We start from the raw sequence: 18404 nt of genomic DNA, 5'->3' as shown, positions 1-18404 counted from the left end.
TTCGGCCAGGAATGCACATGGAAGGATTGATCATCCAGTGCTGTGACAAACCCCTACAGCAGTTTTAGACTGCTGCTTGGGAGAAACCAAGACACATCAAAGAGGAAGATCAGTTCCTTGGTGACTATCTGAGAAGTTGTCCCCGTAAGTAGCCCATTACACCCACCACTTTGTTCCCCTAGAATAGACTCCTAACTGTCTCTCTACTTTTTTGTCCACTGTCAGGTGACTGTGTCATTGCAGTTCTGGTACATCAAGATTGAATTGAGGCAATTCCTGGACAGTAGAACTGCCTTAAAGATTGTTGGACAATCCTGTTGTTGGACCAAAGGATGGTCCTGCCGCCCCAGTTGCGCTGGGTTATTGGATGATGGTAGAGGAGACACACGGCGGGCTGGAAATGTGGCAGGTATGAAGGAGTGGGATTTACACCCAGGCTGGTTTTCTGTCTTTTGTAGACCACACCCTCCTACTCACAGTGCCAGACCTTATCATGCTGCTGTGTCTGCTGTGTCACAGACTCAGTGGCATCGCTGGGCATGTCCAGAGATGTCTACTTCCTCCCTTCCATCTTCTTCTTCCCACTTACCTTTGAGCTGTTTGCTTCACTATTGTTTACAAGCACATTGGAAACTATCCCATTTATAGGATTTGGTTTGTCTGTATTACTATCGTCACATTGATGAATGGCATAATTCCTCGTCCCTCAGAACCTCTCTCTCTCTCTCTTCAGTTTCTAGGAAACCCTGTGACTTTCATCCACCTCACTCAGCTGGGACCACCAAGGCCAGGAACTCTTTACTCTACCTTAGCTCTCTGGCATTCCTGACAATACTTTCCTAGAATCTTATCCTCCCTCTGTACCCAACCTGATTTTTGCTTAATGCAACACAATTGTTTGACTTCTGTTGTGCATTTGGATCCTTTTGTTGTATTTGCCTGGAAGGACAACATCCAGACCTGTCCTTTGTCTATTTCTGCCTCAAGTGCCATTTAAAACATCTGTTTTGCCAGATTCCCTATTCTGGGCTAGCAAGTCAAACTTCCTCTCCCCGTTTATATTATACACTTAATTTCAGGGTAATTATCTAGCAGACTCCATCTAAAACCTTAGCAGAGTGAACTGCTGTTGCTTTCCTCTTGTGCCTGGAAAGATAAAGGCAGGAAAACAAAGTGCAGAATCTGGGCCTTATGTAACTGAGGGAAACCATAGTGTCACGGAAGAATCCCCACATGCAGGTCCTAAATGGGGGCTGCTATGAACATCCCAAGGATGCACTAGGGTGCATCCTAGAGAATTGGGCACAATTTAAATTGGGTAATTTAAAGAGAAATTAATATTGCACTGTAATGAAACTTGGCTTCAATATCACCTGCATATCGCTGTCCAGGTTTCCCAGCACCACTTGCTGAAGAGACTGTCTTTATTCCATTGGATATTCTTTCCTGCTTTGTCAAAGATTAGTTGGCCATACGCTTGTGGGTCCATTTCTGGATTCTCTATTCTGTTCCATTGATCTGAGTGTCTGTTTTTGTGCCAGTAAGTACTGTCTGGATGATTACAGCTTTATAATACACCTTGAAGTCCAGGATTATTGATGCCTCCTGCTTTGGTTTTCTTTTTCAAGATTGCTTTGGCTATTTGGGTCTTTTTTGGTTCCATACAAATTTTAGGATTGTTTGTTCTAGCTCTGTGAACAGTGCTGGTGTTATGTTGATAGGTGTTGCATGGAATATGTAGATTGCTTTGGGTAGTATTGACATTTTAACCATATTTGTTCTTCCTATCCAGGAGCATGGAATATTTTTCCTTTTTTGTGTGTGTCTTCTTCTATTTCTTTCATAAGCTTTCTACAGTTTTCAGTGTATGGGTTTTTCACCTCTTTGGTTAGATTTATTCCTAGGTATTTTATGGGTTTTGGTGCAACTGTAAATGGGATCGATTCCTTGATTTCTCTTTCTGTTGCTTCATTATTGGTGTATAGGAATATGACCGATTTCTGTGCACTATTTTATATCCTGTAACATTGCTGAATTCATGGATCAGTTCTAGAAGTTTGTTTGTTTGTTTGTTTGTTTGTTTGTTTTGGTGCAATCTTTTGGGTTTTCCACATAGAGTGTCATGTCATCTGCGAAGAGTGAAAGTTTGACCTCCTCCTGGCTGATTTGGATGCCTTTTATTGCTTTGTGCTGTCTGATTACTGAGGCTAAGACTTCCAACACTGTGTTGAGTAACAGTGGCGACAGTGGACAGCCCTATCTTGTTCCTGACCATAGGGGGAAAGCTCTCAGTTTCTCCCCATTGAGGATGATATTAGCGGCAGGTCGTTCATATATGGCTTTTCTGATCTCGAGGTATGCTCCTTCTATCCCTACTTTCCTGAGGGTTTTTATCAAGAAAGGATGCTGTATTTTGTCAAATGCTTTCTCTGCATCTATGGAGAGGATCATGTGGTTCTTGTCCTTTCTTTTATTGATGTGAAGAATCACATTGATTGTGTTGCAGATATTGAACCAGCCCTGCATCCCAGGTATCAATCCCACTTGGTCATAGTGCATAATTTTTTTAATGTATTGTTGGATCCAGTTGGCTAATACCTTGTTGAGGACTTTTTGCCTCCATGTTCATTAGGGAAATTGGTCTATAGTTCTCCTTCTTAGTGGGGTCTTTGTCTGGTTTTGGAATCAAGGTAATGCTGGCTTCATAGAAAGAGTTTAGAAGTTTTCCTTCCATTTCTATTTTTAGGAACAGCTTCAAGAGAATAGGTGTTAACTCTTGCTTAAATGTTTGGTAGAATTCCCCCGGAGAGCCATCTGGCCCTGGACTCTTGGGTTTTTTGTTTGTTTGTTTTTTGTTTGTTTGTTTTTGTTTCTGGGAGATTTTTGATTACTAATTCAGTTTCTTTACTGGTTATGGGACTGTTCAAATCTTCTACTTCTTCCTGTTTCAGTTTTGGTAGTTTATATGTTTCTAGGAATTTGTCCATTTCTTCCAGGTTGCCCATTTTATTGGCATATAATTGCTCATAATATTCTCTTATTATTGTTTTTATTTCTGCTGTGTTGGAGGTGATCTCTCATCTTTCACTCTTGATTTTATTTGTTTGGGTCCTTTCCTTTTTCCGTTTGATCAGACCGGCCAGGGGTTTATCAATTTTGTTAATTCTGTCAAAGAACCAGCTTCTGGTTTCATTGATCTGTTCTACTGGGTTTATTAGGGTTCGATAGCATGGATTTCTGCCCTAATCTTTACTATTTCCTGTCTTCTGCTGGTTTGGGGTTTTATCTTGCTGTTCTTTTTCCAGCTCCTTAAGGTGTAAGGTTAGGCTGTGTATCAGAGACCTTCCTTACCTCTTTAGGAAGGCCTGGATTGCTATATACTTCCCTCCTATGACCCCCTTTGCTGTGTCCTGGAGATTGTGGGCTGTGGTGTTATCATTATCATTGGCTTCCATGTACTTTTTAATTTCCCCTTTAACTTCTTGCTTAGCCCACTCATTCTTCAGTAGGATGTTCTTTCGTCTCCAAGTATTTGTTATCTTTCCAAGTTTTTTCTTGTTGTTGATTACGGGTTTCATGGTGTTGTGGTCTGAAAATATGCATGGTATGATCTCGACTTTTTTGTACTTGTTGAGGGCTGATTTGTGTCCCAGTATGTGATGTATTCTGGAGAACGTTCCATGTGCACTGAAGAAGAATGTATATTCCACTGCTTTAGGACGAAATGTTTTGACTATCTCTGTTAAGTGCATCGGGTCCAGTGTGTCATTTCAAAGCCATTGCTTCCTTGTTGATTTTGTGTTTAGATGATCTGTCCATTGTTGTCAGTGGGGTGTTGAAGTCCCCTACTATTATGGTATTGTTATCAATGAGTTTCTTTATGTTTGTGGCTAATTGATTTATCTATTTGGGTGCTCTCACATTTGGAGCATACATGTTTACAATTGTCAGGTCTTCTTGGTGGGTAGACCCCTTAATTATGATATAATGCCCTTCTTCATCTCTTGTTACAGTCTTTATTTTAAAGTCTAGATTGTCTGATATAAGTATGGCTACTCTGGCTTTCTTTTGGTGACCGTTAGCATGATAGAGGGTTCTCCATCCCCTTACTTTCAGTCTGAAGGTGTCGTTAGGTCTAAAGTGGGTCTCTTGTAAACAGCACATATAGACGGATCTCGTTTTCTTATCCATTCTGTTACCCTATGTCTTTTGATTGGAGCATTTAGTCCTCTGACGTTTAGAGTGAGTACTGAAAGATATGAATTTATTGCCATTATGTTTCTTGTAGAGTTGGAGTGTCTGGTGGTGTTCTCTGGTCCTTTCTAGGACCTTTGTAGTTTTTGGTCTCTCTCTCTCTCTCTCTCTCTCTTTTCTCTTCGACTTTTATCCCCTCAGAAACTCCCCCTAAAAATTTCTTGCAGGGCTGATTTAGTGGTCCCAAGCTCCTTTAATATTTGTTTGTGTGGGAAACTTTTAATCTCTCCCTCCATTTTGAATGACAGCCTTGCTGGATAAAGAATTCTTGGCTGCATATTTTTCAGATTCAGCACATTGAATATATCCTGCCACTCCTTTCTGGCCTGCCAAGTTTCTGTGGCTAGGTCTGCTGTAAACCTACCTGATCTGTCTTCCCTTGTAGGTTAAGGATTTTTTTTCCCCTTGCTACTTTCATGATCCTTTCCTTGCCTGAGTATTTTGGGAATTTGACTATAATACACCTTGCCGATGGTCAGTTTTTGTTGAATCTTACGGGAGTCCTCTGTGCTTCCTGGATTTTGATGTCTGTGTCTTCCCCCAGCTAAGGAAAGTTTTCTGCTGTGATTTGCTCACATAATGCTTCTACCCCTTTTTCCCCTCTCTTCATCTTCTGGGACCCCCCATGATTCTAATGTTGTTCCTTTTTAATAAGGCACTGATTTCTCTAATACTTAATCGTGCTCTTTTGCCTTAGTCTCCCTCTTTTTTTCTGCTTCATTATTCTCCATAAGTTTGTCCTCTGTATCACTGATGCGCTGTTCTGCCTCATCCATCCATGTTGCCGTGGCATCCACTCGAGATTTCAGCTCAGTTATGGCATTTTTTATTTCATCCTGACTAGCTTTTCCTTCTTTTATCTCCACGGAAAGGGATTCTAATCTATTTTGGACCCCAGCTGGTATTCTTATTATTGTGATTGTAAATTCTGGTTCAGACTTCTTGCTTGTATCTGTGTTGAGCAAGTCCCTGGCTGTCGTTTCTTCCTGCTCTTGCTTTTGGGGTGAATTCCTTCATTTCGTCATTTTGAAGGAAGAAAAGGAATTAATAAGGTAAAAAAAATTAAAATTAAAAAGTTTAAAATAACACACACACACACACACACGCGCGCACACACACACACACACACACACAAATCAAATAAATGATGCTAGATCCTAGGTGTGTTTTGGTCTTGGTGTTTAAAGGAGCTTGATAGATTAGAGAAAAAATGGAAAAAATAAAAGGAAAATGTTTGAAAATTTGAGAAAATGAATACAATGAAATAGAATATAATGAAATGATGGAAGTAAAATAGAATTTGAAAAATTTACAAAGAATTAAACAATATAGTAGAAAAAATAAAAATATTTTTAATAAAAATTGAACATAAAAATAATTTTTTTCTCTTTCTGTATTCATGAAAAAGAAATGAAAAAGAAAAAAAGAAAATTAATAGATGGACCAGCAAACGGACTGAAATTCGTGAAATTACATTGTTTTCCCGTTGAAGTCAAGTTATTAGGCACTTTATATTCTGTACACTAAGCAGGCGGAGAGACTTGTGGTGTTCCTGAAGAGCAAGGTTGGCCCAATTTGGGGGGCTTAGTGCAACGGCTCCGTTCCCCACTAGATGGCGCTGTTTAACTTACTGGGGTGGATTGTTGTGGTGCTTGTAGGTGTGTAAGTGCATGTGCGGGGAGGGGTGGAAATGGTGTCGCCCAGCTACCCAGTGTCTGGTATCGGAACTCTGCTCTCCCCAACAAGCAATTGCGTACCCATCCTTTGTCTCTGGCTTCCATCCACTCCCCGCTTTTACACTGTCTGTGACCAAGCCATCAGGTTGCCAGGTGGCACCTCCCTCCTGAGTTTTATCTCAACTGTGGCTGTTTTTCCTGCCCCTTGCTTCTGAGGGACTGAAGCTTTGACCTGTTCTGACCCTCTGGGGGAGGGTCTCACTGAGCAAGGCTGAGTGCTGGCCGCACCCAGGAATGTTTGCGGGACCATGCTGTTGCCAATGGCCAGAGACTGCAGTTGGGTGGCAGCCTGACCCAATAAAAGTTCATGGGATCGTGTAGCAGCAGTGTTTCATGGATTATGGAAAATCACAACACACATCTGGCACCAGGCTTAACCCTTAACAATCTTGTTCCAGCATCAGCAAATATGGTTGTTTTCCAGGGTCCACTGGGGCCTTTGCCTGTCAGGGGGGCCACACAGTCTCTACCAAACAACCTCCCTGCAGTGGAATCGCCTCTCCCCATGTGGCTCAAGGACCCCTGGATTCACTCTGCTCCTGGGGATTTGCCCTTCTCACCAGAGCACTGTCAGGTATTGACTTGCGGTGTTTCAGACTCTGTGCTCCCCCTGTTTATAGAGTCTTAATGAAATTTAAACGCTCTCCTTTCTCCCCTTTTAGTTTAGTCCTTGTGGCTGTTTTCACTTTTCCACTTTCCAGGTGCTTTTGGTGGGGGGGGGGGGGGGGGTTTTCCCATACTATCCCCCATCTTTGTCCTCTCTTTGCAAGCAAAAACAGCTCCCTGCCCTCCATGGCTTCTCTCTCCTGTTCACCTCTCTGCGCCTCATACCTGCTGAGTTCTGTGGTTCAGGTTGTGTAGATTGTTGTGTTAATACTCCAATCAGTTTTCTAGGTGAGCAGGATGGTTTAGCATTGATCTGGTTGTATTTCATGGCTAAGAGACACACACAAAAAAACCTTCCATGCTGTTCTGCCATCTTGGCTCCTCCCCTTGGTTTTTAATTTTTTTTTAAGTTTATTTTATTTTTTTGACAGAGGGTATGTGCACATGGGAGGGGCAGAGAGAGAAGGAGAGAGAGAATTCCAAGCAGGATCCTCACTGTCAGCACGGAGCCTGACTTGGGGTACGATCCCACACACTGGGAGATCATAACCTGAGCCAAAATCAAGAGTTGGATGCTCAATTGACTGAGTCATCCAGGCACCCTGGTTTTAATTTTGTATACACATTTTACTGACAGAAATTTAAAAATTTTGGGGGGTACCTGGCTAGCTCAGTCTGTAGAGTCTGTTGAGGAAGAACGTGAAAATTCAATCTTTATTTTAAAAGATACTACACAAGTATTTACCAATTTATAAACACATGGTATTTATTGTTTTTTCAATATTTCCTAATTTTATTAATTACTTTTTAAAAGATTTTAAGGAATCTCTACACCCAACATGAGGCTTGAACTTACAACCCCAGGACCAAGAGTACCATGCTCCCCTGACTGAACCAGCCAGGCCACCCCATTATTTTTACATTTTAATAAGTATCTTACATTAAGTATTTCTTTTCCCAAGTAGCCATTCTTTGAAATTTTCCTAAAATCAAGTATATGTTGATCAATCTGTTGCTCCAAATTAAGAGTATAACCTTGGTGTTTTCTATTTATACCATTAGAAAGCCCCACATTTAAATGTTTAAATGAAATAAATCCAAAGTGAATACAATATGAAAAATGCATTTTAATCCAAAAGTTTGAATATTGGCACTTAGCTATTTACAATAGTATTTACAACAAATTTTACTGTAACTTTTGTAGAGATAACTATGTACATAGAGCTATCTACAGTTGCTTGCTCCTAACATACAAACCATCACTGTGTAGAAAAATGTGAACAGGTAAAACTCAACAACTCAAAATCACTACGATTAAGTAAGTTGTTTTGCTACAACTCAAAATCACTACGATTAAATAAGATTCTGACAAATTTTCCTGGAGTTGAAAAATGCTGGTTAAGTCACGACAGAATTGGAGGCACGAGTGTATGGTCCCCACTTCTTCCCATTTTCACATTGTTGTCCCCTTACTTAGCTGACCTGCATTTGAAGTAAAACTTACACCTGAATTCTGGACAATTTCATAGAAAACAGGGCTTCTAAGTCTAAGACTTTGTTTTAGGCCTGTTACTATGACTTCTATAGCAGATGGTAGACTTTTTGAAGATATTAAATGCTTATGGCCCATTAATCATTTTTATGACTGCCAAAAGGTTGTTCTAATGGTAGTCAAGAAACTACCAAGTGGGATGCCTGAACACTAGGTGTCTCCTATGTGCTTTTCATGAAGTTCAGTCTGCTCTACAAAATTTTATTGTTTGATTGGAAACCTCAGTTTGAGAAAGGGAGGTAAAAACAATGAAGAATGAGCAGCTCTGTTAAGATCAACAAAATAATTCTGAATCTCTTTGCTGCAGAATAAAGATTTAAAAAGCCCAGTCTAATACAATCATCCACCTATCAGTTTCTGTGGCCAAGAGTCTACCTAACATTTTCTAGATGAGAAAATAAAGCTTGTGTAACTTTGTGATAGATACAGTTGGTCATAGCTATATTTTATTTGATTAAGTCCTTAGAAATCTAAACCTTAATTACCATTTTGTTCTTGTAGAAAAATACAATCCATTTAGAGAATACAATCCATGGAGAAAAATAGATACCACCTGTTCCTAATGGTCTCCCTGGAAATTATAGCCTTTGCCTGTAATTTAATTCCTTGTTATCCCTTTTCACTTTCCAAGTGACTAGTAATAAATAAGCTACTGGTTACTGGGTAGTAGGGAAAAACTTCTTAGTCTTCTTTCCATCTAGGAATTTCATGAAAGAAATATGTGGCAAGTCTTAGAGTACTATGAATCCAAGATAACTGGAAATAAGTTTTACTTTCTAAACTACAAATGGTTGGCAACTGTTTCCTTAATAGTGATTGCAGGAGTAGGTCCAACATGAGTCCATATATAGCCCTTCTCTGGTCTGGTTGGAACCGTGGGAAATGGTGATGAACGTGACTTGAAATATTCAGAAGGTGCGTGACACACAAATTCCAAGTATTCCATCTTCCTTGGAAGATCCTCCTCTGGTCCTAAAAGGCAGTCAGTGGAAAGATTAAATATCTTTTGAACATATATGTCATTTTCACAAAGGGTTAAAATTCCTAAATGGTAGGACAAACCACTCTGGTGACCTGACATTAGTCCTTGACACATGTATTACTCTGAAGTCACTCTCCCCTACTTTTTCTACTTTACCTGTTTAACTCCCCCAAACAGTGACTCAATATAGGAAGGACTCTAAAAATATTAGCACACCAGTGTTTATTATTATGTGCCCATACTGTTCTAAGTACTGCACATACACGGATACTTTGAGTCCTCACAACTTTGCTTGGAGGAAGGCACTATTATTATTCCTGTTCTATGTATCAGGAAAATGAGGCAAGAGAGATTAAGGAACTTGCTCAGGGCCACACAACTAGTAAGTGCTTGGCTATGAACCCAGACAGTCTGGCGCCAGCACCTGTGTTCTGAATCTCTATGCCATACTTCCCACTCTAGTATCTGAGGATTAGAGGAGGAGGTGGGAGAGGAGCCCCAGAGGTGATTCTTCACATCACCGCCTCTGCTGAGAACCCAGTCCTAGAAGTCAGGGAGATGAAAGTCCACTCTTCTATGTACCTACAAGCAGAAGACTTAGAACTGATTGTGTATCAAGCTTCACCCATAGGTGAGAATAACAGCAGTAGTTATTTGTCCCTGAGTTCCCTCTGGAAAAAACGAAAAACCCTTCGTATGAAAAGTAATGCAAGTTCACTGCAGAAAGGTTGAAAATATGGGGTAATTTAAAAACTCTGAACACGTTTTAAACTGTATTAATCAGCAACTTCTTCCTGCAAGTCTATGAGAAACATTTATACCACTTCTTTTGTCAGCTTTGAAATGCATAAAAGTACAGTGGCTGCCATTCCAACTGTACACAATGACATGTTATAAACGTCTAGGATGAATATGTGTGACATGTGGAGGGATACATAATGAAAATTTGTTAAGATGCCAGAAATAATAGGGACGGTTGCTTTTCAAATTATTTTTAACTAGATTTTTATAAGTCAATATGCCTAAATAAGCGTAACTCCTGAGCAATAAATTCTTTTAATAGAGTTTAACCTGGGTCGCTCAGAAAAATCTTATCCACATCACTTGTTAGTAGGTATGTATTGCCTCAACTCAAAAACTGATAGCACTCAAACCCCAACTATATAAAATATCTTTCATATTTTCTATAAAGTTCTTTCCTTTTTAACATTTAATGATGCTTATGTTTCTTTGCCATGGACTGAGTTATAGTCCCACAAATTCATATGTTGAGGTCCTAACCCCTGAAGTGATGGTATTTAGAGATGTGCCTTTAGGGAGATAATTAAGGTTAAATGAGGTCATAGGTGGAAATGCAAGCTGGTGCAGCCACTCTGGAAAACAGTATGCAGGTTCCTCAAAAAACAAAAAATAGAACTACCCTACGACCCAGCAATTGCACTACTAGGCATTTATCCACAGGATACAGGTGTGCTGTCTCGAAGGGACACACGCACCCCAATGTTTATGGCAGCACTATCAACAACAGCCAAAGTTTGGAAAAAGCCCAAATGTCCATCGATGGATGAATGGATAAAGATGTGGTGCATATATATACAATGGAGTATTACTCGGCAATTAAAAAGAATGAAATCTTGCCATTTGCAACTGCATGGATGGAGTTGGGAGGTATTATGCTAAGTGGAATTAGTCAGAGAAAGACAAAAATCATATGACTTAACTCATATGAGGACTTTAAGAGACAAAACAGATGACCATAAGGGAAGGGAAGCAAAAATAATATAAAAACAGGGAGGGGGACAAAACAGAAGAGACTCTTCAATATGGAGAACAAACTGAGGGTTACTGGAGCGGTTGTGGGAGGGGGGATGGGTTTAATGGGTCAGGGGCACTAAGGAATCTACTCCTGAAATCATTGTTGTACTATATGCTAACTAATTTGGATGTAAATTAAAAAAAAATAAAAAATAAAACAAGTTAATAAAAAAAAAATGAGGTCATAGGGTAGAGCCCTAATTTGCTAGGACTGATGTTCTTCTAAGGAGAGGAAGAGACACTAGGAGTGTGCACACACAGAGGAAAGGCCATTTGAGGCCTTAGGGAGAAGGTGGTGCCTACAAGCCAGGAAGAAAGCTCTTATCAGAAAGTGATCTTGACAGCACCTTGATCTTCAACTTCTGGCCTCCAGCATTGTGAGAAAACAGGTTTTGTGTTTATGGCACTAAGCCTGTGCTATTTTGTTATGGCAGCCTGAGCAGACTAATACATTCCTTTATGTAATAGTGGAGACTTACCTGTGCCACTTGTCATACTCACCGATGATGTAGGATGCAGGATCAAACTGGCCCCGGGGGCTAGAGAGGGTGGGAATGAGCCACGTCAGTGCGGCACTCTTCTCGCAATACTGGTCCTGGATGAAGCCCCTGATCTGAGCATAGTAGGGCTTTCCATCTTGTTCATCAATCACAGAAACAACGTCTCCAATTTGGTAATAGACTCCCTGGGGGAGACAGAAGATAATCCCATATTTGAAGTGAAAATAAAAACCACAGCTATGAACTGAAACCTCCTTAACATGAAATAAATAGTTTGCAAAGTGGTCAGTAAAACACCTTTGAGATGGTCTAATATGCATCAACATTTATACTGTTGATGCCAATCCTGAAGTTTTTCACTCTTGAATGAAAATTACACACACATGAAACTTGCATCTGGAGGAAACATTTATTTATAATGATACTTTGACTTCATATCAGAATTTTCATATCAGATTTTCATATCAGACTTGCTGAAGGCTACATAAGGCAGAGAACGCAGCTGGGGCTCCTTTATCAGCTCAGTGGTCCTTCTCTGTCCTGTACTGAAAAGCAGTGCTTCCTGGATGAGAATATGCTCTATACATCTCCCTCATTGGCATCCATAAAGAAAACGGACATGACAAATTCAAACCCAAAGAAATTACAGAAACTCTTCTGATTATAGTCTTCAGGATAGGTCCTTTCCCATTCACTTTGATATCCTCCCACAAGACAATTACCTGTATGTCTGGCACTCAAGCTTTCATGTCTTTTTTTAATGTATTTTTTATTTATTTATATTTATTTTTTTAATGTTTATCTTTGGGAGGGGCAGAGAGAATGGGAGACACAGAATCAGAAGCAGGCTCCAGATTCTGAGCTGTCTGCACAGAGCCTGACGCTCCAACTCACAGACTGCGAGATCATGACTTGAGTCAAAGTTGGATGCTTAACCGACTGAGCCACCCAGGTGCCCCTCAAGGCCTCATGTCTTATCCCCACTCTACTTCACAGCCAACTAACTAATCTGTACATGTCCTGTGTCTAGCCCTCCCTATGACTCTGTCTGCTATCTGTTGTATGTTTTCTCCCCTAGGTCTTGAAAAGGAAATAATCTCTCCTTCCAACACCTATAATGGCTGATCCAAATGATACTCAGCACTTCCTTAGGTACATGTGGTTCTCAGCTGGTGAAGGAATCCTTGACTTGCAGGAACCAAGTGTGATTTATCACTGCTTCACTCAAAATAGGGCCTTGGCAGCCGGTAAAGCCATTAAAGATATTGTGCGTCTCAACCCTAAAAATAATTCTGAAGAAATACTTGCAGTGAGTGAACTGTGACAGGAGTTTCTCCAGGTGGATACTTCATTCATGTGTCTAAGGCTGACTGCTGTATGTAGATCACTATGGACAGGTAGGGTTAATGGGGGCTACCATCTGCTACTTCCTAGTTCACATCCATCATCATCTGGTCCTTGTAGACACTACTCAAAGTTCTTTGTCATATAAATACTTTACACTTATGGTTTACTTTGTCTACACATAGAATCATTATTCCCAAATTACCAATGATTAGTTTGTTTTTTCACACATAAAAAAACAGGACCTTGCTTATCGTAGGCACTCAAATATATGCTTAATAAATATTAACTCAAAATATATAATCATGTGAAAACAGAACTGCAAGGCAAAGACAATATCTTGGTGAAAGATTCCAATGGCAAGCAGTACCTGGCACATGGTAAGTGTTTATTAACATGTGTTGTGTATGTACCTACATAGAGCAATGGACGTGACTAAGGTACTTGATCTAAAGAGTCCCTTCATTTGCAGGGAGGTTTCAGGGTTTTTGGCAGACAAGAAAGAAGGTCAACACAACATACTGAAGAACACTGGATTAGGAGTAAGCAGAGTAGTTCATGGAGCTCTTTTGCCACAGGAAGGCCATTTAACCATCTGGGGTCTTGGCTGCCCATACTCTTGGCCATCAGACCCAGTGGTTCCCACTCAGCTCCCCCTAGCATGCCTGATCTGGACTCCAGTTCAACAGATGGCAGTGACCTTTTAACTCTCCTGCCCTGGTGCTGACCACAGTGGCACTGCAGTGATGGCCTCTGCAGTACTGGGTATGGTATCTGCAGCATTACCCGAATATCTTGTTGCACTTTGTCCTTATTGCTTAACAAATGTGGATGGTAGATAGCAATAAGAAATCCTGATACTTGTGATAACAGGTCCCACACGCCATTGCCTTTTTGTCAGTTGAGACATTCGTGGAAATCACTAGTACACTAAATCCTTAGCCAAACCAGTTGCTTCTTTTTTTTTTAAGTTTATTTATTTAAGTAAACCCCACATCCAGTGTGGAGATCCCCAAGATCAAGAGCCACATGCTCTTCTTCTGACTGAGCCAGCCAGGTGCCCCCCAAACCAGCTGCTTCTGGACTCAATCTGTAAACTGTATGTTCAGCTGTGAGAGTGATACACAAATTTGAAAACATGATGGATATCAATTTCTACTCTTCATTGAGTGCTTACTCTGCTAAGTGTTTAACATACATGATCTTGCTTGACCCACTGAGGTAGCTGCTATTTACAATCCCTATTTTATAGATGAAGACACACGACAGAGGTTGCCACACAGCCCAGTCACACAGCCACTTGCCAGTGCAGCCAGGAGCTGAGCTCGCTCCATGACTTGTTGACTATTTTATCTTTGACAAGTTCATTAATTTCTCTGTGCCTCACTATTTTCATCCATAAAGTGGGAATAACAGCAGCACTTCATGGAGGGGATTGAATGAAGTAAAGCATGTGACATGCTCACCTCGGTGGCTGATGCATAGCAAGCACATGCTAAACTTCAGCTATTTTATTCTTAACAATGATGAAAGGCTGGAAATACAGGACAGATGTTTGCCTGTGTATACAGACCGTTAGTCTGGGCTAACAAAAAAAAAAGGTACACAGTATAACACTTGAGTTTCTCAGCGTTTGGTCCACTTCAGTCAGGTATGAAGCACTAATTTGTGTCACTGCCCCCCAAAAGATAATTCAGATCCCAAAACATCAACAGTATTTAATGGCTGCTGCCTGTGCCAGGCCTGCAGGTTTTGGGGCTCTTTTCTATGTTGCAACTGCTTTCCTAAGGCTTCTGGTTAAAAAATAACAATAGGTCATGTCTCTCCGGAGTAGCAGATGTCTGTGGGCTTTGCATCCCAGGAAACCTGACTTCCTCACTCTTGTATCAAAACATTTTGGACTCTTTCACCATGGACTTCTAGTAGATGTTAATCACCACCACTATCCTTATTCCTCTCACTTCTCCTTAAAGGCATTTTAGAATCTCTGTGCCTCCTCTACCCACCAGATATCAGGTCTATACAATCTCTACTAGTCCAAGCCCCTACTCTGCTTCTCACACAGTGACTGTCACAGTGACTAGGATGGTTCACTCTTTCATGACTCCACACTATACGTTAGCATTTGGAGATACTTAAAATAGTTAAAAATAACATGTTTCAATAAGCAACTACCCCTCAGCGCTGGATGAGATGTCTTATACCAGCCACCTATGAGGGAAAATAGTTTAGAAAAGAATAAGAAATAATCACATACCGTACAGAGGAGCAGAGACCTTTGGACTAACCCAACATTTGGCAGCATATCACACAACAGGTCCAAATCTTCCCTCAGTGACCCTACAGGTGCTTACCTTGTAGAAGATCGATTCTGCAGTGATTATAGTGGAAACAGACTCAGGAGCTTTGATGGGCTAGGAAAAAAAACAAAAGCAAACATATTAGCACACTCATAGTGTATTATATGTGTGTAGTGTGTATAGACATTTTCCCAGCCATCTATGAGAATTCTGTAACTTCAGAAATCCTAAATCTATTTATTGACAAGGAGTGCAATAAAAAGACAAACGATTTTCTGAATGTTGTGGCAAGGCAGTTTGAATATTTCCATGGCTATTTCTGCTACCAGCAGCTTAAAAATTGCTGAGAACCAAAGCACAAGCTTCTGATTATGCTGCTTAGATCCACTGCATGCACTCTCAAAGCTTTATTACATATTAACATTCTAGTTATAAAAATATCCTGGCTCCGATGGCCTGGGCATGATGGGAGTGGAAGTCAAAAAATGTGTAGGTGAACACAAGGTGAAAAAGTGTCTCCTTTGAAGACATTTTCCATCTCAGCTTATCTGTGGAACTACTAGGATACTCATTGTCATCAGAATTAATTTTCTAGCAAGGCTGAACTAAGGCTATATGAAGCTTCCTTGGGAGTTCTTAGTAAATTTGTCACCACCCAACCATTCCTGAAATCCCTTCTAAAGCTGCAGTATACGCTGTGTGCCACAACACAAAAACCAGGCCTCCCCAAGTATGTCTTGGCATCATCCTTGAAGAAAGGGGTTGCTAGAGAAATTGATACTGAAATAACTGCAGGGCATATTCAGCCACACGAGAGGAAAATATGTGTTTAAGTGACACAACTATAGTCAAATGCACATTTACTTAACATGCTTTGTCTAGTCAATAAATGCCTCATTTTAAGAAAACTAAATTATAAAAGTCTTAAGTAAATTAGGGGCAACTCTTCTCAATGGGAAAAGAATCTGCAATCTGCACAAGAATATACTGCAGGGCCCCTCTGTGTTTTACAAATGAATATGCCCAACTTCAGAAATGCCTTTGCAGGTAAGTGAAACATTCCTGTTCTGAAAGAACACCATACTAAGGTTTATTTTATTTTATTTTTTTCACCATACTAAGGTTTAAAAAAAGTAGTCTACATTTGTGTTTGACCATTTTCCCCTTGTGTTTACAAAAATCCTGAGTATTTAACTGCAAAAAAGGCGCTTTCAACTACCCCCAGCACAAGTCTGTCAACCATCTATTTTCTTACAGCAGAAGAAGAAAAGGTTAGCAAAATATTTGATTCATACTCATCAAACTGATCATCATAAGTCAGTAAGATACATTTTCTGGGGCTGTAATAACAAACATGTAAATGAATAAGTTACGGTATTATTTACTTCAATCTTTAAAGAATAAAAAGAAATTTTTTTTCCTAATATACCTGGTGATACCAAGAACCATAATCCCACCTCCTCCTTTGCACAGAGGACCCAATAAAATGCATTTGAGGCTTAGGTTTCTTTTAGACTCATATTTTATATTTCCCAGTGGAAACAATTAAAAGCTAAAAAAAAAAGAGAAAGGATATTATTAACTATAAACAGTAAGCCTCCTGCAACAGTGTTAACTTCCTTTCAGGTAGTGTGGACCACTCCCCAGAATACTGCAGAAAGGCTCCCAAGAGCGAAGTCCAAATGAGAGATGAAGGCAGTGACAGACACACTACACACACAATGCCATTACCGTAAAAGACACTGTCCACAATCATCTTACATTTTTTAATTTAAAAATATGTCTTCTCCCTTTTCCTTTGGTGGAAACTTTCTTTTCAGCAGCTGGAGCAGATTTGTATTTAGTGTTTCTCAGCCGAGCAGACCTCCTGTGAATTTCCTGCTTACTCTGTTATATGAACAATTAAAGAACAAAAAAGATAAATAAAATTATAGAAAGACTGCTGTCCCGATACAACCATCTTACAAAGACTCCAGAGTACGCACTTTATGCTGATTTATAAAAATTAAGTAAAAATGTACCTTTTCCTTTTATGCTGGGTAATCACAGGAACTGGGCTAATTAGAACGCCCCGGGCAAGCATCTCCATAGCCTCCAAAAACGTGTGAACTACTTACAGAAGGGGAGGGGGGCAGGAGTGCGAGTAAGTCTAGGCCAAGGCAAGAACTATTCATTTGTTGGCATTTACAGTAGTGAACAACCCTTAACGACTGAACTCTCCAGGGCGATGGTTAGTTAGGTATGGCATTTCCTACAATGGAATACTTATGCTGCCATTTAAAACAATGACAATGATATTACTTAACATGACATAATGGTAAAATAACTTTAACAGAGAAAGGTCCAGTAGCGTGATCCTGTTTAGTGTCTGTGTATACGTGTGTGTATTGAGATGTCTGGTTACTCCTGCAACTGTTATTACAATGGGGGATTTCTGAAGGGTTTTTAATTTTCTTACTTTCTGTACACTTTCAATTTCTGAAAATAACAAAAGGTGCTTACGATGGGCCAAATCAACTAAGATCTTTTCGTGGTGGGAGGAGGCAGCCCGCTCTAGCAGGGTCCCACGGTCGGGGAAGGCCCCAGTGCGCGCCCCCTCCCCGCCCGGCCGGCCTCCGCCCACCTCAAGCCCAGTCGGCCTCCGCCTGCGGGAGGGGCCATTGAAGCTCACCTGCTTGCCGCCCCCGCCCCCGTTGCTCTGCGGAGGGGCAGCAGAGGTGCTAGCGAAGGTCGCCGCGCCGAAGCCGCCACCGCCGCTGCTGCCCCCCGTCCCGCCAGTCGCCCCTGTGCCGGCGCCCCCGCCGCCCCCGCCGCCCCGGCCCGTGCAGTGGTGGCAGAGGATCTCCCCTTGCGGGCCCTTCTTCCACATAGAGGACGACGTGGTCTTGCAGACGCTGCAGGTAGGCTTCAGGCCCAGTGGCATCGTGGCGGGCTCGGGCGGCCCCCGCGGGCGCAGCGACACGGGAATGGCGACCGCCGGCCCGGGCCGCCCGCTGGTCGGCCCGCCACTCCCAGCGACAGGAAGAGCGGCGCGGGCGCCGAGCTGTCCACGAAGGGACCAGAGCGCGGCCGCTGCCCCCTGGAGGCAGGAAGGCGGTTCCACCCGCTCTGCGCGGGACACCTACACCCGGAGGCTCTCAATGCCGGGAGGTGGGCTCGGAGGCGGGACCCGGCCTGGGAAACTTCCGGCGATGGGCGGGGCCTTTGCGGTGCTGGCCTGCCCGCCCCCCCGACCGGAACTGCCCCATCCGGGATTTCTGGAATTGGACCCTTGATCTCCTACTAGGGGAACTGATCTCCTACTAGGGCAGACTT

General features: G+C 41.5%; 1 protein-coding gene across 1 annotated transcript; it reads right to left on the bottom strand.

Annotated features, from left to right (window-relative positions):
* Positions 1-7703: 7703 nt before the first annotated feature.
* Positions 7704-18116, bottom strand: GATAD1 (GATA zinc finger domain containing 1). Its single transcript, XM_030307947.2, has 5 exons — positions 17761-18116; positions 16851-16976; positions 15144-15203; positions 11447-11630; positions 7704-9120 (listed from the first exon to the last, which is right to left on the bottom strand). Exons 1-5 carry the CDS (start codon positions 18010-18012, stop codon positions 8930-8932), a joined length of 813 nt encoding a protein of 270 aa, XP_030163807.1. The 5' UTR covers positions 18013-18116; the 3' UTR covers positions 7704-8929.
* Positions 18117-18404: the final 288 nt, after the last annotated feature.

This window comes from Lynx canadensis, chromosome A2 (assembly GCF_007474595.2).
Source record: "Lynx canadensis isolate LIC74 chromosome A2, mLynCan4.pri.v2, whole genome shotgun sequence".
Classification (NCBI taxonomy): Eukaryota; Metazoa; Chordata; class Mammalia; order Carnivora; family Felidae; genus Lynx; species Lynx canadensis.
This window is presented reverse-complemented; position numbering and strand designations above follow the sequence as displayed.